Here is a 20,088-nt window from a genome sequence, read left to right on the forward strand (position 1 = left end):
ACACTCAGGAGGCTTAGTCAGAAGGATCACAAGTTTTAGCCTTGCAACCACTGAGGGAGACCCTATTTCAAGAGAAAAACTAAAAAAAAAAAAAAAAAAAAGGCTGGGATTGTAGCATCCCTCGGTGTTCAATCCCCACTACTGAAAACACACACACACACACACACACACAGAAAGCAAAAAGGATGTGGCAGCAGATTTCTCCTGGCAACATCTGGCCGTAGAGCAAAGACCCCATGTTCTACATTGAAGATATTTCATGCACTGGTTTTCCACTTGGCCTTTTGGCTTAGAAAGTGTAAAAAGATTTTTTTTTTTTTTTTTTTTTTTTTTAGGTATTGGTAATTGAACCCAGGGGTGCTCTACCATTGAGCTGTATCCCCAGAGGTTTATATTTTTGAGACAGGGTCTTGCTAAGTTGATGAGACTGGCCTCAAATTTGGAATCTTCCTGCCTCAACCTCCTGAGTTGCTGGAACCACAGGTATGTGCAACTGTGTCTGGCTAAAAAATAGTATTTTGAGCAGCAGGAAATTTTCTCTAGTGGAGAGGCGGGGACAAAACTAGGAATTTTGTTGGAGTCTGGTAAGAGAAAACAAGCCAAAGTGCATTGATTCTACCCCGAATAGCCTTTCTAGGCTTTTGCATTGCTCATTGTGAAACCACAGGCCAAAGAGACTGGGTGATCACAGGGCTGAATGACTTGGCTAAGGTGATGGTGGGTAAGTGGCAATGCTGGAATTTGAACCCAGACAACTTGAGTCTCTGCTCCTGGATATCTCACACTTCTGTTTCACAGCAACCATGTTTCACACTTTAGTAGAAGTGATAGGATAGGATCAGGCATCCAGGTCTGATGGTTGTGGTATAGTGCTCTGCCACCTCCACCTCCATGTTGTGTGACCCAGAACAAATAGCTTGTCCTCTGTGCCTCTGCAGAAACTTCACATGGTGCATTGGAACTAGGGCCCTGGCAACCCAGAGATGGGTATGGAGCTAAGGGGGGCTGCATGGTTGGAGAGATGGTTAATCGAAGAATCTTTTGGGGAGTAAAGGGTAGAGAGGTCAGGATAGATCTCGCATCTGGGAGGTTGGTGCCATGCTGGAGTCTGGAAGAGGACAGGTAGAGGAATTTGAGTTCAGTTGAGGACTCAAAGAACCAAAGATTTCCGCGAGACCCTCAGAGTAGAGAACTGGAGCTGGGGCGGAGTGCCAAAAGGTGGGCAAGGGGGCTTCCCCTTTCTAGTGGGAAGGTTAGGCTCCAGCTTGGGTAGGAGGGGGCGGGGACCGCTGCGCCCGGCGGCCCCTTTAATCGGGGGCGCGCGCTGGCCGGCCCGCGCGCTCTCGCCTCCGTCTCTCGGCCGGAGCGGGAGCCGAAGCGGAGCCCGGGCCAGAGCGGGCGGAATGGAGCCCCCGCGCGCGCCCGCGCTGCGCCGCCTGCTCCCGCCGTTGCTGCTCTTACTGCTGCCACTGCCCCCCCGCGCCCGGGCCAAGTATGTGCGGGGCAACCTCAGCTCCAAGGAGGTGAGCACGCCGGGCCCTCCTCATCGGCGGCTGAGACCCGGGGACCAGAGAGGAGAGGTGGCGCCCCGCCCCCTGCTGCCCCTCCCGGGTGGACGTGGGACTGGAGCCGGGCGGATGGAGGATTGGGCAGGGTCGAGGCCGCGGGGACCCTGGGCTTGAGGCCAGACTTGGGGGTTGTATTAGGGACGTTGAGGTCAGCTGGGTGGGGTGGTGGCAGGGTTGGGAAAGGCGGAGTTGGTGGGAGTTGGGGGCGCACCGAGGTGGTGCTGAAGGGACAGCACTCTTCACTCCTGCAGAGTGCCCGAGTTCACCGCACCCGCGCCCAGGGCCAGGAGGGGCGGGGTGGAAGCATGGATGGTCTTTGGAACCACCGGTGTGTGTGTGTGTGTGTGTGTGTGTGTCTGCTTGCGTGAGCTCCGCTAACTGGGGTAATGCTGATGGGACGGTGGCCTGGACAGAAGTGGCTTCTATGGGCACCTGGCCCTCCAGGGCCCTCCATGGGAAATGCAGGAAGGAGTGCTCAAGGGGAGGAAACTTGGGGGTCATCTGAGGTAGAAAACCAGGGCAGCAGGAATCCTGGACCCATGCAAAAGGGAAGTGAAAAGAATTTTGGAGGTGACTTGGTCTCCTTGTGGTATTGGGAAGCCAGTTATCTGGGTAGGGAAGACAAGTTGCGGGTCTATTAAATGGAGGAGCCTTCTTGATGGACTCAGAAGAGAGTCTGATTGGGTCCCATTGCCAGGACTGGGTATTCTTGACAAGATTTTGTTTCCTCTCGGATTATGGTCGACTGGACTTCCGCTTCCGCTACCCTGAGGTGAGTCTCCCCCAACTACTTGCCAAACTGAGGCTGGATAATCCCTAGGCCTCCCAAGGTAAGGGCTACCATAGCTCCATGCACTTCCCCAAACCCCCAAATCTCTGGGTTTGCAGACCAAGTGCTGTCAGAACATCCTCCTCTATTTCGATGATCCATCCCAGTGGCCAGCAGTGTACAAGGCAGGAGACAAGGTGAGGGCTGTGAGGAGGGTGCAGGAGGAGGAGGCAGAGGTTGTGGGTGACCACAGAGTGACCCTATCTCTGTCTTCCTCAGGACTGCCTGGCCAAGGAATCAGTGATCAGGCCGGAGAACAACCAGGTCATCAATCTCACCACCCAGTATGCCTGGTCAGGCTGTCAGGTGCGGGGAAGTGGGCAGGTGCTGAAAGTTGAGGCCTGGGGACATTGAGGACAGGCTTCAGCCTTTTCCTGGCTCCTCCCCAGGTGGTGTCAGAAGAGGGAACCCGCTACCTGAGTTGCTCCAGTGGCCGAAGCTTCCGCTCTGTGCGTGAAAGGTGGTGGTACATCGCACTCAGCAAGTGTGGGGTACGGGGCTGGGATGGCCACCTGGGCCTTCTTCTCTTTGTCTTCCTGCTGACTCCCTACCTGCCCAGGACCCCCCTTAGGCCTCCACTTTCCCTACAGGGAGATGGGCTGCAGCTGGAATATGAGATGGTCCTCACCAATGGCAAGTCATTCTGGACAAGGCACTTCTCTGCTGATGAGTTTGGTGAGCAGATATCTGGAAAACAGGATTCAGGGTCTCTGTGGGAGCCAGGTGCATTGGTACACACCTGTAATCCCAGCAACTCAGGAGGCTGAGGCAGGAGAATCACAAGTTAGCAAGGCCCTGTCTCAAAATAAAACAAAAAAGGCTGGGGGGTGTGGCTTAGTGGTAGAGCACCCACAGGTTCAATCCCTAGTACCACAAAAATTAACCAGGTAGCTGGGCTCTGTGGCGCATGCCTGTAATCCCTGTGGCTCAGGAGGCTGAGGCAGGGGCATCGAGAGTTCAAAGCCAGCCTGAGCAATTTGGAGAGGCTCTAAGCAACTTAGCGAGACCCTGTCCCTAAATAAAATATTTTTTAAAAAGGGCTGGGGATGTAGTTCAGTGGTTGAGTGCTCCTAAATTCAATCCCCCATACCAAAAAACAAAAACAAACTAATCAAATAAACAAATATTTTTAACAAAAGGATCTCTATGGAAGCCCAGAGTGGGTACCTGCTGAGAGATACCCACTCTGGGAACCATTTTCTCCTTCCCCCAAATCCTAGGAATCTTGGAGACAGATGTGACCTTCCTCCTCATCTTCATCCTCATCTTCTTCCTCTCCTGTTACTTTGGATGTGAGTCCAGCACATAGAGGTGGGAGAGGAGATATGGGGGAGCAGGGTTGGGGAAATGGGCTACCCTCCCCTCTTTGAACAGCCTTTCCCTGCCTGCTTCCCAGATTTGTTGAAAGGTCGTCAGTTGCTTCACACAACTTATAAAATGTTCATGGCCGCAGCAGGAGTGGAGGGTGAGGTTTAGTGTCCCAGCTTTTGAGTCCTGGGGGAGGAGGGACTTGTGGCCCAGACATGGGGATCTAAGGCAAGACTCCTGGGTCTGATGGAGGAGGGGCTGGAGGCTGTGGACTCCTGGGTATCCTAGCAGGTAGGTGGGGGTGGGTGGTCTAGAGTCTTGATGGGGGTGGAGGAGGACTCAAACCATATGGATCACAATGCGAGAGGACAGTGATGCTCCAAAGCCAGTTTCTGTCCTTTCCTTTCTCTGCCCATCCTTTTCCCAGTCCTAAGCCTCCTGTTTTTCTGCATCTACTGGGGCCAGTATGCTACTGATGGCATTGGCAATGAGAGTGTGAAGATCCTGGGTAAGAATGGAGTGGGGCCATGGGAGGGTGGAGCCCTTGGCTCAGGTCTGGCATCTTCTCTGAGCTAGTCTCTGAGCCATCCTCTCCTCCCTTCCCAGCCAAGCTGCTCTTCTCCTCCAGCTTCCTCATCTTCCTGCTCATGCTCATCCTTCTGGGGAAGGGATTCACGGTGACACGGTGCCCGGGCAGGGAGTGCTTATGGGGTGGCTGGGCTGGGGAGTAGGGCAGGGAGGGTAGGCGTGGGGTGGCTTCCCCCTCTCCCTGACAGCCCCCACTCCTGCTGTCTTCCTTCATGGCCTGCTGCCAGGGGCCGCATCAGTCATTCGGGCTCTGTGAAGTTGTCTGTGTACATGACCCTGTACACCCTCACCCACGTGGTGCTGCTTATCTACGAGGCTGAAGTGAGTCCCCTTGGCCCTGCCAAGCCCCCCCCCCCCTTTCGGTGGCCTCCTCCTCCTTGACCTGTCTGTTGCCCTTCCCCACACAGCATCCTCCTGGCTCGCTCTCTCTCCTACTCTGCAATTTTCCACCTTCCCATTTGTCTCTAAGTGATTCTTTCCCTCTTCACCATCTGAGTAGGTTTCTTCCTCCTCCCTCCGTTTCTTACTGTCACATTTAAGCTCCCTGTCACTGTCTGTGAGTTCAGGGGTTATACAGACCTGGATTCCACTCCTGTAGCCTTAGCTGGCTGACCCTGGGTGATGACCCCCTCTTTGACCCATTACCTTCTCTAAAAAGTGGAGGATCTTATCCTCCCTAAAGGCTTCCCTCCTAGTCTTACTTTCCTCCTCTGTGAAAAGGGGTGACAGCAAGACCTCTCTCATTGAGTTGATGCTAATGGGAAAGCTCATACATGGTAGGTGTTTGGCCCCATGTTGGGCACAGGGTAGCTAATGCATGTCTTCTCATGTGTTTCATCCTCTCTATCTCTATATGCCTCTCTCTCCATCCCTGACTTCCCTGCTGCTTCTGTCCCGACCTGGTACCTCTGCTCCCTGGGTACCCAGGGGTGGGGTCCAGGGCAGGAGGCCAGGGCTATGATGAACCCTCTCCTTGGGACCCAGTTCTTTGACCCAGGTCAGGTACTGTACACCTATGAGTCTCCGGCGGGCTATGGACTCATCGGGCTGCAGGTGGCAGCCTACGTGTGGTTCTGCTATGCTGTGCTCATCTCCCTGCGACATTTCCCTGAGAAGCAGCCCTTTTACGTGCCCTTCTTTGCTGCCTACACCCTCTGGTGAGAAGTGGTGTCCTCCATTGTTTCTCTCCCCCACCTAACTCAGACCCTCCTCAGTAAGGAAGAAGAGCTTTCAAGTTAGGTAGTTGTCACCTGAAATCTGTCACTTTTTCACTTTATGACCTTGAAAAAATTAGTCTCCCAAAGTAAAACTCAGTAAAAGTAAAAAAAAATAAATAAATAAAAACAAGAACTTATTTCTGGATGGTGATATAGCTCAGTGGTCGAGTGCTAGCATACATAGGCCCTGGGTTGAATCCCCAGCACTGAAAAAAAAAATTACTTTCACAGACAGTGCCTTAAGATTGTTTACCCACAAAACAAGGTCTTCAGTAATATCTTGCAAATAATTATCTCAAGCATGCATTGGGTAATATTGCAGACTTAGTATCTGGCACCCAGTAAATGCTCAATAAAAACTCATTATCATTCAACAATACAATAGTAAAATAGGCAAACTCTGAGCCAAGTAGCCTGGGTTTGGATCCCAGCTCTAAAGCTTATATTAACTGTGTGACCTCAGATAAATTCATTAACTTCTTTTTGCCTTAGCTTCCTCATCTGTTAATGGGGATGGAAACTGTACCTACTTCATAAACTCACTGTGAGAGTTAAAAGTTTTATATGTAACACACTTAGAAACAGGCCTGACATGCAGTAAATTCTTGTTATCATCATTTGTTAATTCAATCATCAAACATCTACTAATTTCCAATCAGATGCCACGATTTTGGGTGGGTGGAACCAAGTTAAATTCAACCTAGTCTTTGTCCCCTAGGATTTCCAGATTAGTAGCATTTCTGTTCCTTTGCAATCTCTGGCTTTTGAGGGCCACACTGGCTGCCCTTTAGTTTGGGACCTGCCTAGGGCCTGTGTATATGCATGGTGTGGTAGGGGTGGGGCTAAGGGATGGCGGGGAGGGCAGGGGCAGTCTCTACCCACCCAATACCTCTTGTACAGGTTCTTTGCAGTTCCCGTCATGGCCCTAATTGCCAATTTTGGGATCCCCAAGTGGGCCCGGGAGAAGATTGTCAATGGCATCCAGTTGGGAATCCACCTGTATGCCCATGGAGTGTTCCTGGTAAGGATGGGCCTCCAGGGAGGGATAGGAAACTGAAGGGCAGAGGATGGGTGAGGCTCCCACCCCTGATCTGCTTGAATGTCTGAGCTTTGGACCCATCTCCCCTTTAGTCATTTGCCCTTTAGTCATTGAGGAGACTCCTCAGTTGATAGCCTGCTGGGTAGTCTACTGTGTCCTCTAGAGTCTACCCTCTTCTACTATTCCTCTCTGCCATCTTGTGTCCTGCCTTCTCCCCCACATCTTTATTTTCATTCCTGATCCTGTCCCTGGTCTCTCACATTTCCCTTTGTGTCCCTTCTGAAGCCCCTACCCCATCCTTCCCCCACAAATTCTCATTACAAGCCATTGTTCAGGAAGAAGTAGCTGGGAAGGGACAGGATGGTGCTTCTGGGGCCCTAGATCTGAATGTTGTTGTTTAGACAGAGGCATCAGGGGTTCCCAGCACCACATCTATTTTTTGTCTTGGTTCATATCCTGTCTGACCTTCTTGACAACGGTTCTCATATTCATGCATTTATCCATCCATCAACTGTTCGCTGGATACCTGTCTTGAAGCAGCCTATTTCTTGCCAGGGACATCCATGTTCATTTATTCCTACTCTCCAATTGTCAGAGCAACCTCAGGAGAGGACAGATAACAGTCATTGTACCCACTATACAGAGAGGGAAAGTTAAGACACAGAGAAGGAAGATGACCTCCAGGGCTCCATGGCCTTTAACAGCAGGGCAGGCACTTCAAACCCTGTCCTCTGGCAGACCACAAAGTCTCACATAGGGGAATCCCAAAAGGAAAATAGGCATCACTGAGGGCCCCAATTCCTGAGGGACTCACAATATGTGCATGGAGGGAAGTACTCAGCTTGAAACTCTGTAGGAATTCAGAAAGAGATAAAGAGAAGAAATGATGCCAGAAGCAGTGGTACATGTTCATTAATCCAGCTGCTCTGGAGGCTGAGATAGGAAGATTGTAAGTTCAAGGCCAACTTGGGTAATTTATCCAGGCCTTGTCTCAAAACAAAACAAGAGGAAGGAGGAGGGTTGGGGACATAGTTCAGTAGTAGAGTGTTTGCCCAGCATGCACCAAGGCCCTGGATTTGGATCTCTAACACCGCAAAAAAAAAAAAAAAAAAAAGAAAGAAAGAAAAAGAAAGAAAGAAAAAGAAATAACCCACCATGTGCCAGGCTCCGCACCAGTGGTTTTCATTTCCACCCTCTCATCTTTCCAAATAGGCACTATAATCCCTCTTGGCTGGTGAGGCTCAGAGTTTAATCATTGTGTCCCAGATCCCATACAGAGAGCGATGGAGCCGAGATGTAAAGCAGGCTCCACTGCCAGATGCAGTGCCCTTACTAACATTTCACCTTCAGCCAGCTTCCTTCCTAACATGCTCAGCAGGCATCCAACTGCTCACTGGCTTCAGCTCCTTGCTAACGCATTCAACACAACTTAAGAAGGGTTGTGCTGTGTTTCTGGGGTGTGGTGCAGTCCCTGGCTTCATGGTCTGCAGGACTATAGGGAGACATCCAGGCACTGCTCTGGAAGGTTCTGGGGATTCAATAGGGAACAGAAGAATCAAGTTCCAGCCTCCATGGAGCTAACATTCTTTAGTGCATTAACTGCTATTTAATTGAACTTTGGGTTTTATGGAAATATTCTGTTATCTGTGCTCTCCATTATGGTGGCTTATAAGCACTTGAATATGGGTAGAGTAGTGCCCTGTGAATGAAAAGCTAAACTTTATTTTGATGAAGCCACGTGTGGCTAGAAGCTATCAACTTGGACCACACAGGAGAAGAACCTTAACAAGTGACAGCCCAGGGCTCTGAAGAAGGAAGCACAAGCAGAGTAATAAAAGATGTGTAGAGGGGAAAGGTCAGAATCCCGGGCACCATGGGAGCCCAGAGGTGACAGCTAATCCAGTCTGGACATTCACAGGAAAGTGTGGGGGATGTCACCTGGAGGTAAATCTTTAGAACCCCCAAGATTATGGAAACATCCCGGGCCCTAGATAGTGATCTCCAACCTGTCTTGCCTCTCACCCCAGATCATGACTCGCCCATCTGCGGCCAACAAGAACTTCCCGTACCACGTACGCACATCGCAGATCGCCTCCGCAGGGGCTCCGGGCACCGGAGGGAGCCAATCCACAGACAAGGCCTTTCCGCAGCACGTCTATGGGAATGTGACCTTCATTAGCGACTCGGTGCCCAACTTCACGGAGCTCTTCTCCATCCCCCCGCCCACCTCCTCCGTAAGCCCTGCGGCCCCGGCACCCGAGGAGCTGCTGGCGCCGCCCCTGGAGTACCTGACCCCTCTCCCAGCCCCGCCGCCACCCCCGCCCCCAGTGCCCGGGCGCCTGAGCCCGCCCCCTGCCTTTCGCACGCCCCGCGCCCCAACGCCGCGCCGTGACCGTCCCCTGGCGCCCGCGCCCACCCTTCCGGACTGGGTCCTGGCGCTACTGCGCACGCCCCCTCAAACGCCACGCGCGGTGCCCCCACCGCCCGCCTTCCGCGGCTCTCCCCCAGCTCCCAGGCCGCCGCCGGAGTTTGTCCGGCGCACCCCAACGCCTCCCCTTGAGTACCTGGCTCCGCTGCCCAGGCGTCCCGCTACCCACTCCTTCCCTGACGGACACGTGCGTCCATCCTTGGGGTAGTTGGGTCTTCTTGGGGAGGGGGACGGGCCTTCGGGGCCGTATCTGCCCCCTGAGGGTTCCGAACGGCCTCTGACCCTGACCCCCCTCCCAGGCCGGGAAGCAGGTGGAGGAGACAGCGGTAGCGGCGGCAGTGGCCCCGAGGGGCCGTGTGGTGACCACGGCCGAGCCGGGCGCAGCCTCCCCGCCCCCTCCCGCTCGGTTCCCCAAGGCGGCCGACCCGGGCTGGGATGGCCCGACGCCGCCTTACCAGCCGCTCGTGCCCCAGACGGCGGCTCCACACACCGGCTTCACCGAATACTTCAGCATGCACACGGCCGGGGGCTCCGTACCCCCGGTCTGAGCACCCTTGGTCGCCCCTGTCCCCTGGGCCGCGCACCGGGCCCCGGCTGGGCTCCGGACCCCCAGCTCTGTCCCTTCCCCAGGGCTTGGCCAACCCTCCCAACTCTCCCCACCCCGCGTACCCAGGTTGGGTGCGCTGCGTCCCCCCCTTCCCCTTTGTGCCAAACGGTCCCGCGGGAGCCGCTCTCCCCGTCCCCTCCCTCAGCCCCTGCCCCGAACGGCGCCGGATTCTGGGCTCCCGCTGTTCCGTGATCTACGACCCCCCGATCCCCTCCGAGACCTCTGACCCCGTCGGACTCCGGCACACCCACGACGACCGCCAGGACCCAGCTCGTGACTCCAGGATTCCGCGACCCCGAGGACGGATATTGTGAAGCTGGTCTGACTCAAACCCTCCCTCGGATCTGTGACCTCGGACCCGTGCTCTCTGCCCCTGTCAGCATTCGGGGGCCTTCCCTCGGTCCCTCGCACAAAGACTCCCCCGCCCCTTGCCAAAATAAAAGAGGATTCGTTTTTATTTATAACGTGGCTTCTTTTACATCATGATGGTGCTGAGCGGCAGGGTTGAGCAAGAAACGTTTCAGGTTCGGGATTACTGTGTGTCTATCTGTGAAATGACATTTTGGGACCCAAGGCAAGGGGTTACATAATCTGAACTTCGTGTTGACTCGGAATCTGGGAGCACAGAAGATTTCAATCATCTGGCAGAGCCCTCTGTATTGCACTGCTCCTTTATTTTTACCTTCTTTTCCAATCGGATATAGAGGCGCCCTCCAGTGGCAAAAGCTTTGCTTAGCTACTGCTTTGCTCGCCCAGATTTTGCGGTATGCTCTTGCCGCTGCGCATGCGTGATTCTCTTGCTCCGCCAACCAAAGAGGTCGCTGATGCGCATGCGGTCGAGTACAGATGGGCGGGGAGATCTCCGGAAGTCCCTCTTGGCGGAGGGGTGGGGTTGGCTCCTCCGTAGTCCTCCCAGGGCCGCTCTGACCTGCCGGTCTTCAACTTCTCGCCTTCCCTTGGAGGGTTCTCCCAGAGCGGCCTCTTGGTTCCCGCCCCCACGCCCTCCCGGCGGGTCTTTCCCGGGCCTCTCTGGCCCTACCATCCCCTAGTCTCTCTGGTCTGGCCTATCCGGCTCGGGAGGGAGGCGCGGGAGGATGAGAGCTAAGTGAGTGCGCCTATGGAATCCGGGCCCGAGCCGTGAAGACAGGCTCCGCCCCTGGCACCCGCTCGCGCCCCGCCCCCACCTGGAGGGGTCTCCCTGGGACCTACCTACCTGGCGGGTCCAGGCCTGCACCCTTTATGGAGCCCCTGCCGGGCCTTAGAACCCTTGGGCCCTGGGGACCTTCCCGTCTGTAAGGTCTGTTTTGGCCTGCAGCGGCCTGAGTCTAACCCCTGGACACTATTTATGGGGTCGGCCCCCCTATGGGGGCCCGTGTCTATCAGGGACCCTTTCGGTCCCTAAGCGTCGACCCCATCCAAAACGACCCTGTTTACAAGGCCTTCCATGAGTGGATAGAGCCCGCTCCTCTGCTTCCAGAGCCCATCAACAGCGGCTGTTCCCTTCGCGGGGACTGCTTCTGCTGGACCTCCCCGGTCTACAAGGCCATGCTACCCCTATAGAGGTCGCATTTGCAGGGACTCACCCCAGTAGAGGGTCCTCTCCGGGTCTTTAAGGCCCTTCCCGTCTCCAAGGAGTCAGTGCTGGAGGCGGCGATGGCCTTGGGCCAGGCTCTGGGCGCGGTACTGGCCCTGGCCTTGGCTATGCTGGGGCCGCTGTCCCCTGGGGCCCTGGCGGGGGACTGCAAAGGGCAGCGGCAGGTGCTACGGGAGGCACCTGGCTTCGTGACGGATGGTGCGGGCAACTACAGCGTCAATGGCAACTGCGAATGGCTTATCGAGGGTGAGTGGGGCCGCGTGGGTCACTCACTCATTCGCTAGTCCATTCATTTGTGCATCCATCCACCCAGCACATTGCCAGAGCCCTGTTCTGGTCCAGAGCGGTTACTCTAAAATGCAGGACACCCAGTGTTGTAATCTGAGCCCCATTCTGGAGGTCTGAAAGTCTGGTGGGAGAGGTGTGTGCAGACCAACCGAGAGCATCAGTGAGGGATATTCTGAGTAATTGCTGAACACTAAGGCTCTCGGTTCAGTCACTTGGTTTAGAATTTAGGCTATATATGGTCTGTGACTTTGAGCAGTTGACTTATTTTCTCTGAGGTTTGACTTCTCTTACCCCAAATGAGGTTGACAATTGTAGTCACCTCCTAAGGATGTTAGAATTAAATGAAACCAGATATTTAACATACCCGATGCCTGATTCGTAATAAATGTGTAATAAATGATATTAGGATTATTATTGTTATGTTTAAATTATTTCAGCAAATGCATTTGTTTTTAGTCATTCGTGTGCTACACATATTTGCCACCAGAACATAACAGAAGTGACTTAGGGCTTGGAATCTAGTGGGGGAGACAAATACAGCTCAAAGTGGTCTGTGATGGTGAAACCCTAGGGCCTGGGAGAGCAGAGAGGCTTCCTGGAGAAGATGTCAAAGCCGAGATCTAAGTGACCAATGGGAATCAGCCAGGAATGGGAAGAAGAGCATTCCAGAAACAGGGAAAGGTCTGTACAAAGACCTCAACCCTACTCTTATGGGCTCCCAGAGAATAGGGGGCTGGGAAAAGCTATTCCTGGGGAGTGGGAAGCCCAGAGAAGACATCTGACTTAACCTGGGGATTGGCTGAGACCAGTGACATGGGTAAGAAGTGGAAAAAAACATTCTTGGCAAGGAAAGCAGCCTGCAAAGGCCTGGAAGTGGGAGAGTGTGATGCTTTTGAGCAACTTGGATATACTGAAACAGAGTGTCAGATAGTAACCATCAAACCAGAGTTTGGGGGGTTGGGAGAAACTAAAGGGTATAGGACTTTGTGATTTTGAACTGTATCCTGAAGGCAATATGGAGGGAGAAGAGAAGTCCAAAGACAGTGTCTAGAAAATCCCAGGAAGTCCTCACAGGGCAGTAGGTTCGGCAGTAGCCTACAAGGAGAGGTAGGAGACCCTGGGCAAAGGCCAGAGGGATAGCAGAGCCTGAGTCATGTAGGACTTTCCTTGGTTGGTAGACTGTGGAGCTTGTTATTTTTTTAATCTTGGGGACACTGGGGAGCTTCAGAAAGGTTTTGATAAGTAAGAGGAAGGGCATGATTTATGTTTTAGAAGATCTCTTTGTCTGCTTTGTGGGGTATAGATGAAGGCATGTGTCTTGGGGTAAGCATGTCTGCCTGACCCAGTATGGGAGCCATTTCTGTCAGACTGTAGGATGAGAACAGCATGAGTGTGGTGGTGGTGGGGGGAAATCACTCTCTGACCCTGAAGATTCCCAAACATGTTGGCATTGGTGGGGCTATGTATGACATGAGGCCCCCAGTGTGCCACTGAGGCTGAATGTGCTTAGGGGAAGGTGAAGAATCTACTGGAAATCATAGAGGAGGAGCCTCTGAAACAGGGTTCTGAAGTACACATGAGTTTACGGAGTTGGAAATGGGAACAGCCTCTATGCAGACATGAGTGAGGCAGGTATCTCTCAGGATCCTTCTGGGTTTGTCTGGTCTGGCTGCACTGTAGACTGGGACTTGAGGAGGGAGCCCAGAGCTGGGGAAGATGGGCCTTGAATGTCACGCTGAGCAGCTTGACCTTTCTCTTGGGATTGCTAGGGAGCCACTGAAAGATTTTGGGCATGGCTCTCAGGCTGGGTGGGGATGGACTTGGTATGCTGATCTATAGGAGAGAGTGAGTTCTGAATTAGGCAGGGGCTGGGCATGGTCATGAGGTGTGGAGATTGCAGGGAGATGTTTGTGGAGTTTCACCAATGACACCTGGGGACCAACTAAGGGGATATTGGGGTGAAGGAAATATCTGGGAAGCCTCTAGACCTCTCTTGATCTTCCATCCTCCCGAGCCTTGTCACCTCTGAGAACCAGTATCTCCCTCTATATTTGAAAAATCAGCAACCAGTCCACTTTTATGCCAAGTTCACAGTTTTATCTAGTCCCAGCCCTCAGAAGTAAGAGAATCCTGCTTTGGAGCAGGGGTGGTGGTTTGGGATCAGATTTCTGTCAGGAATCATGTGTGGGTTGGGTGGAAACAGGAGACCTTGAACTTAGGGAGGAACTTGGGGGAAGGCAGATGGTGAGCTGGCCTCTAGCAGGCACTTGACAAAGATGGTCTTGTGATTCCAGGAACAGAGCTGTGTAGTTTGGTTGAGGCTAGTGAGATTCTGGGAGGTCTGGTTGCCTGGTCCAGCTGAATGGGTTTTCTGCCTTCCCCAGGCCACGGGTGGGGATCTTTATGTGGTGTTCCCCGGGGGCTGTGGTCAGAGCCTGAGAGCAGCCAGCTTCAGAAGTCTTCCTTTTGTGCATTTCTTCATTCCAGCATTTGCTGAGCCCTTGCTCAGTGCCAGGCCTGTGTTGGGCAGTGCTGGGAAGGGAATGAGGCCCAGGCCCAGGTCCTGCTCTGTGGGCCTCCTAGGCTGCAGGGGAAGTAGACCTGACCCAGAGGAATGAAGGTTGTAGTGAGACATGAGAACCCTGAAGGGGGACTCCTAACCCAGCTAGGGGCCATCAGGGAAGGCTTCCTGGGTGGGGAGGGGAAGCTTGCTACTAAGAGAAGGATGTACTCCAGGCAGAGCTTGCACAAAGGCCCTGCTCCATAGAGCTGTGAGCATTGGGGGTGATGTGACAAGACTGGCCTCCAAACACCAAGTTAGGGAGCTGGATTTTCTCCCAGGGTGGTGAGGAACCACACAGGACTTTTGAGTAGAGGAAGGACAGGGCCAGATGTCAAGTTGGAAAGACCCATTTTAGAGCAAGACTGGAGGCCAGGCCTGGAAGGAATCTGAATCAGTGGTCCTGGTGAGAGAGGACAAGGATGAGGGCTGGGCAGTGCATATTACTGAGCACCCTGGCTCTGGGCTGGCAGGTTAGAGATATCATCTTCCTGAATGTTCACATTAGCCATGGTAGATGAGGAGAATTATTCCTGTTTTACAGTTATAGAAACTGAGGCTCAGAGAGCCCATGGAACTGGTTCACAAACAGTCAGAGGGAGTGGTAAATCTGTAGGATCCAGATGGGAGTGCTGAGTGGTTGTGGGTGAAGGGCTTTCCCTGGGTCCTCCAGCAGGTCAGGGTCAGAGCTGGAACCCAGCTTCTAGTTTCCTCAGCATGTAGGACTCCTCTGAGCTGCCTGCAGTGTCTCTTAGGGACACCTAGTGTGGGATGTGGAATGAAAGTCTTCTGGAACCAGGACCTGGCTGAGAGCAAGAATAGGACAGTATTAAGCTCTCGCTGTGATAAGCTAGACTCCATCATAGCACTTTATGGGCATTATTGCCTCTCACACAGTCACTCAGATGTCAGCTGGGGCTAGTCACCTGAATGCTCACCTGGGCTGGATGTCCAAGGAGGTCCCTTCCAGGGTTGGCTGCTGATTTGATTCTGGCTGTCAGTTGAAAGCTCAGCTGGGGATATTGGCTGGAACACATAGTGTAGACTATCCACGTGGCTTTGGCTTTCTGTAGCATGGTGCTGCGTTCTGAGAGCAGTCCACGAAGCCCAGGTAAAATATGCAGCCTTTTTACTTCCTAGCATCAGAAGTTCCAGAATGTTTTGCTACTTTTTTTTGGTCAAGCCAGGCATCAAAGGCTTTTCAGCTAGAAGGGGTAGGGAATCAGCACTACTTTTTTTTTTTTTTTTTGGTAGCAGGGATTGAACTCAGGGGTGCTTAACCACTGAGTCACATCTCCAGTGTTTTTTAAAATATTTTTATTTAGAGACAGTATCTCACTGAGTTGCTTAGGGCCTTGCTAAGATGCTAAGGCTGGCTTTGAACTCACAGTTCTCCTGCCTCAGTCTCCTAAGTCTCTGGGATTACAGGCCTCACCACCATGCCTGGTAGCACTCACCTTTAAATGTGAGAAATGGCCCCAAAATTTGTTTGTTCTGTGATGCTGGGGATGGAACCAGAGCCTTATGCACTTTGGGCTAGTGCTCTACCACTGAGCTATATCCCCAGCTTTGGCCTAAAAAGCTACAGATCCACAATACACTGCAGTATCATTATATACCCAGAGCCAGGGAAGGTAGATGACTTGTCCAAAGGCATGTAGCTATTAGCTCTTCAGTGGCAGAGTCAGGATTCAAGCCCAGGCAGATCAGTTTGTGTCTGTAACCACTGCAGTAAACAGAGATATGAAACTCTGGGTAGAGGCAGAGAACTGTGACACTCCAGGATTATACCTTTGTTCAGGTGGAGTAGACAGGTCTTCCCTTAGAGTTTTTCCAGCTTGGCACAGGGCAAGTCTCATGTCTGCTAGGGGTTGGGCCCTGACCCTCAGCCTAGCCTGTCTGAAGCTCATGCAGACAGGACATGTGCAATATCAGGGACACTTCGGCTCTCTGACCACTGGGCTGGGTTTTCCTCTGCACATTAGTTTTCCCATCTGACCAGCGAGGAGATGTTCAGCCTGATTGCAGGACTGACACTGTGATTCCTTCTCTAGACTCCTGTCCTTCTGGCTATCACAGACCTGACCTCCTTGAGCTATAAGACTGGGAGTCCTTTCAAGGTGGGGTCTAAGCCTGACTCACCCATGAGCCCCACATTATTCAGAGCAGAGTTTGGAGTCTGTGGGTGGGTTGTGTGGAGGGGTGGGGAGAAGGTCCACATGAGAACCTGGTCCCTCTGCTCACCTCCCAGCTCCAAGCCCCCAGCACCGGATCCTACTGGACTTCCTTTTCCTGGACACAGAATGCACATATGACTACCTGTTTGTGTATGACGGTGACTCTCCCAGAGGCCCGCTGCTTGCAAGTCTGAGTGGGAGCACCCGGCCTCCACCCATTGAGGCTTCCTCGGGCAAGGTTAGTGGAGATGTGCTGCATGGCTGAAGCTGGAGGATCTAGTGGGACCTGGGGGAGAGAGGAATACAGAGGGAAACGAGACCACGAGGAACAGAGAGGCAACCAGAGGACATCAGAGAGAAGGACACGGGCAAAGTAGGTGGAAAGAGACAGAGAAAGGCAGAGGGGTCGTGGGTCCCCTGTGGGTGGGTCATCCTCCTCGTCTAGTCTCCAGAGCCTACCTGCTATGCCCAGTCCCCTTGTACCCGCAGATGCTGCTGCACCTCTTCAGTGATGCCAACTACAACCTGCTGGGCTTTAATGCCTCCTTCCGTTTCTCCCTGTGCCCGGGGGGCTGTCAGAACCATGGGCAGTGCCAGCCCTCTGGAGTGTGTGTCTGCGAGCCAGGCTGGGGGGGCCCTGACTGCAGCCTGCAGGAGTGTTCAGCCTACTGTGGCAGCCATGGTACCTGTGCCTCGGTGAGCTGTCCCCAGTCGTGTCCACCTAAGGTCCTAATCTGTGAAACCACTCCCAGCTCTGAGATGGGATCTTGCTCCTGCCTGAAGCTCCCCAGTCTCTAGACACCCACTCTATTCTCCTTCCAGATGCCACCCAACCTTGACTCTAGCCCTGCTCTATGCCCACCTTCAGGCCTCACCTCCCACTCCATCCTCCCCCACATCCCCCCTCACCTGGGAGCACTGTCCTCTTTCCTCCCTCCTGTTCTGTGTGGCGTTGGGTTCCCTGCCATGTCTTCTGTCCTTTTACCCGTGACCTTGGCCCTGAGCCCTTAGCAACTAGATTGTGCCTTGGGCTGAGCATTGACCTCCATGCTGTCCTCCTACCTGTCTTCCTACCTGTCCTCTTTGTCTTCTTGCCTGTCCCCTTGTGGGCCCCTCCCTTTTTCTGCTGATCTTTGCTACTTCTCTGCCTTTTTTGATTGTGTCTCTGTGTGCCCTGTTTCTCTCCCTTTGTGTCTTTGCCCATCTCTTCCTTCCTGTCTTTTTTTGCCCGTCTCTTCCATTCTTTCCCTTGCTGTCTGTCTCTCTCCTTCTCCCTTTCTGTCCCCCCATCTCTCTCCGCTTGTTTCTCTCTGTGTATCTTCTCTCCGCTCTGTCTCTTTCTCTTCCTGCCTTTATGTCTCCTTTTCCTCAGCCCCTGGGACCATGCCGTTGTGAGCCTGGCTTTCTGGGACGTGCCTGTGATCTGCACCTGTGGGAGAACCAGGGGGCTGGCTGGTGGCACAACGTGAGTGCTGGGGACCCTGCCTTCTCTGCCCGTATTGGGGCAGCTGGTGCCTTCCTGTCCCCACCAGGGCTGCTGGCTGTTTTTGGAGGTGAGCTGATGGGTTGTCCGAGTGGGGTCTGGAGGCCTGGCAGCCTGTGACCAGGGCTTAAGACCGTCAACCCCTCTACAGGCCAAGACCTCAACAAGGCCCTGGGTGACCTCGTCCTGTACAACTTCTCTGCCAACACCTGGGAGTGCTGGGACCTGAGTCCTGCCCCGGTATGGCCCCTCCCCTGTCTTGGCTGGAGGAGCCTGTCCACCTGTCAGACCCAGCCAGGGCTCCCTACAATGACCCCATTACCCCGCATACCCCTTACCCCCACAATTTTACATAGGAACCCGCTTCTGCCTTTGTCTGTCTCATTTTCTGTTTCTGGCTCATCTTTATTTTCCTGCTAGGAATTGAACCCAGGCCTTGCCCGTGCTGGGCAAGCACTCTACCAGGAGTGCTGTTTGTCTCCTTGCTTCCTCCCTCTCTTACTGCGTTTCTTTGTCTCACCTTCTCTGTTTGTATTCTCTGTCTTTCTATGTCTGTCTCTCCTTTCCCTCTCTGCATATCCCTGTCTTTCTCTTTCTGTCTCTGTCTCACCATCTGTCTGTCTTTCTCTGTCTCTACATTTATGTCTCTGTCTGGCTCTGGTTCTCTGTGTTGCCATCTGTTTCCCTCTCCATCTCTGTCTCCTTGTCTCTTCCCACAGGCTGCCCGTCACTCCCACGTGGCCGTGGCCTGGGCTGGCTCCCTGGTGCTGATGGGTGGTGAGCTGGCTGATGGCTCGCTTACCAATGATGTGTGGGCCTTCAGTCCTCTGGGTGGGGGCCGCTGGGAGCTCTTGGCGCAACCTTCCTCCAGCTCCTCTGCGCCCCCAGGCCTGGCAGGCCATGCAGCTGCCCTGGTGGATGACATCTGGCTCTATGTGTCTGGTGGCCGCACCCAGCACGACCTCTTCTCCTCTGGCCTCTTCCGTTTCCGCCTTGACAGTACCAGTGGGGGCTATTGGGAGCAGGTGATCCCAGCAGGTGGGCGGCCCCCTGCCGCCACTGGCCACTCCATGGTGTTCCATGCTCCCTCCCGTGCCCTGTTGGTTCATGGTGGACACCGGCCCTCCACTGCCCGGTGAGTGACCTGCCTCTGGACTTCTGGAACTTTAGCCTAACAGATCCCTGTGTTAATTTAGTCTCTCCTTCACTCATTCATTTATTACTCATTTGTTTCCTTACTCTCATACCTTCTCTGATCTTTTATTCAATCTCTTAGTTACTTTCTCCCCCATAGAAACTCATTTATCCATTCATTAAGGCCCTACTTAGTGTCCAGCCTTTGCCAGATTACATAGGTAATTCGAGATGAGCTAGACCTGGGTCCTGCCCACAGAGAGCACCGAGTGGCCAGTCTCCATCCTGGGTGTTCAGAGAGCTCTTAAGAGCCCAGAGGAGGGAGAGAGGCCCTTCCTGCCTGAACCCTGCTTGCCTCTCCCCTGTAGGTTTTCTGTGCGGGTCAACTCCACTGAGCTCTTCCATGTGGATCGTCGGGTGTGGACAACTCTAAAGGGTCGGGATGGGCTTCAGGGCCCACGGGAGCGAGCCTTCCACACAGCCAGTGTCCTGGGCAACTACATGGTAGTCTATGGTGAGGAGGCTCCCCAGTCCTGCTTGCCTTCCAGGGGCCTGAACCAACCCTTAACTGAGGCTCCCTGCATGGATGTCCCCACCTCCCCCAGGCTTGCCAGCTGTGCCCCTTTCCTCCTTTCCCAGGGGGCAACGTGCACACCCATTACCAGGAGGAAAAATGTTATGAAGACGGCATCTTCTTTTACCACCTTGGCTGCCATCAGTGGGTGTCAGGGGCTGAACTTGCCCCCCCAGGAACCCCTGAGGGTGAGTGGCCCCTCTCCTTCCCTGAGGGCTCCTGAGAGTCCCGTCCTCCCACCTCCTCACAGTGAATCTGTAACTTGAACTATCGAGGTCCTTGTTGGATAACATCCTATTGGAGCCGGCCTTAGGAGGCAGGCCTGGGCTGGAGACAGGACTAGGGTATCGTTACCATGGAGATGGGAGCATCAGTCAGCAGCATCGGACCTAGGTTTCAATTCAGGGCTTGCCATTTTTCCCACTTCCCCAGGGAACTGCCCAGGAAGCAGTAACTTCTAGGCCACAGTGGACGAGTGGAAGAACAAAGATGGCTGGCTTCAACAGCCATCTGCACACAAACTGTCATTTAATCTCTGTGCCGCACTCTCCTGTCTATGAAATACGGATTATGAGAATGTTAAACTGTTAGATGGATGTGAGAGCAAATTGAGATGGTGCATGAATTATGAAGAATGCTGTGAAGGGCTCAACATGTTTGTTTGTTTGTTCTTTCTTAAATTTTCTTTATTACT

General features: G+C 53.5%; 2 protein-coding genes across 3 annotated transcripts in view; both read left to right on the forward strand.

Moving 5' to 3' along the window:
• Window positions 1-1,359: 1,359 nt before the first annotated feature.
• Tmem145 (transmembrane protein 145) lies at window positions 1,360-10,025 on the forward strand. 2 transcript variants are annotated; one of them, XM_077793163.1, is made up of 15 exons: window positions 1,360-1,523; window positions 2,266-2,340; window positions 2,457-2,534; window positions 2,617-2,703; window positions 2,787-2,888; window positions 2,988-3,072; window positions 3,618-3,689; window positions 3,794-3,862; window positions 4,133-4,213; window positions 4,312-4,390; window positions 4,521-4,614; window positions 5,278-5,450; window positions 6,411-6,531; window positions 8,577-8,783; window positions 9,730-10,025. In XM_077793163.1, the coding sequence occupies exons 1-15, from the start codon at window positions 1,404-1,406 to the stop codon at window positions 9,808-9,810; spliced, it is 1,524 nt and encodes a 507-aa protein (XP_077649289.1). In that variant the 5' UTR covers window positions 1,360-1,403; the 3' UTR covers window positions 9,811-10,025. The 2 variants fall into 2 exon arrangements, with proteins under 2 accessions (XP_077649289.1, XP_026259597.1); XM_026403812.2 differs by having other exon boundaries at window positions 9,277-9,821.
• A 277-nt stretch (window positions 10,026-10,302) lies between these two features.
• Megf8 (multiple EGF like domains 8) overlaps window positions 10,303-20,088 on the forward strand; it is a 38,490-nt gene continuing 28,704 nt past the window's right edge. The window contains exons 1-8 of the mRNA XM_026403881.2: window positions 10,303-11,424; window positions 16,278-16,441; window positions 16,693-16,899; window positions 17,576-17,756; window positions 17,838-17,926; window positions 18,406-18,821; window positions 19,189-19,334; window positions 19,460-19,582. Of these exons, the coding sequence (XP_026259666.2) occupies window positions 11,238-11,424; window positions 16,278-16,441; window positions 16,693-16,899; window positions 17,576-17,756; window positions 17,838-17,926; window positions 18,406-18,821; window positions 19,189-19,334; window positions 19,460-19,582 (1,513 nt within the window). The 5' untranslated portion in view covers window positions 10,303-11,237. The remainder of the gene's footprint in view (window positions 11,425-16,277; window positions 16,442-16,692; window positions 16,900-17,575; window positions 17,757-17,837; window positions 17,927-18,405; window positions 18,822-19,188; window positions 19,335-19,459; window positions 19,583-20,088) is intronic.

This window comes from Urocitellus parryii, chromosome 15, assembly GCF_045843805.1.
Source record: "Urocitellus parryii isolate mUroPar1 chromosome 15, mUroPar1.hap1, whole genome shotgun sequence".
Taxonomy (NCBI): domain Eukaryota; kingdom Metazoa; phylum Chordata; class Mammalia; order Rodentia; family Sciuridae; genus Urocitellus; species Urocitellus parryii.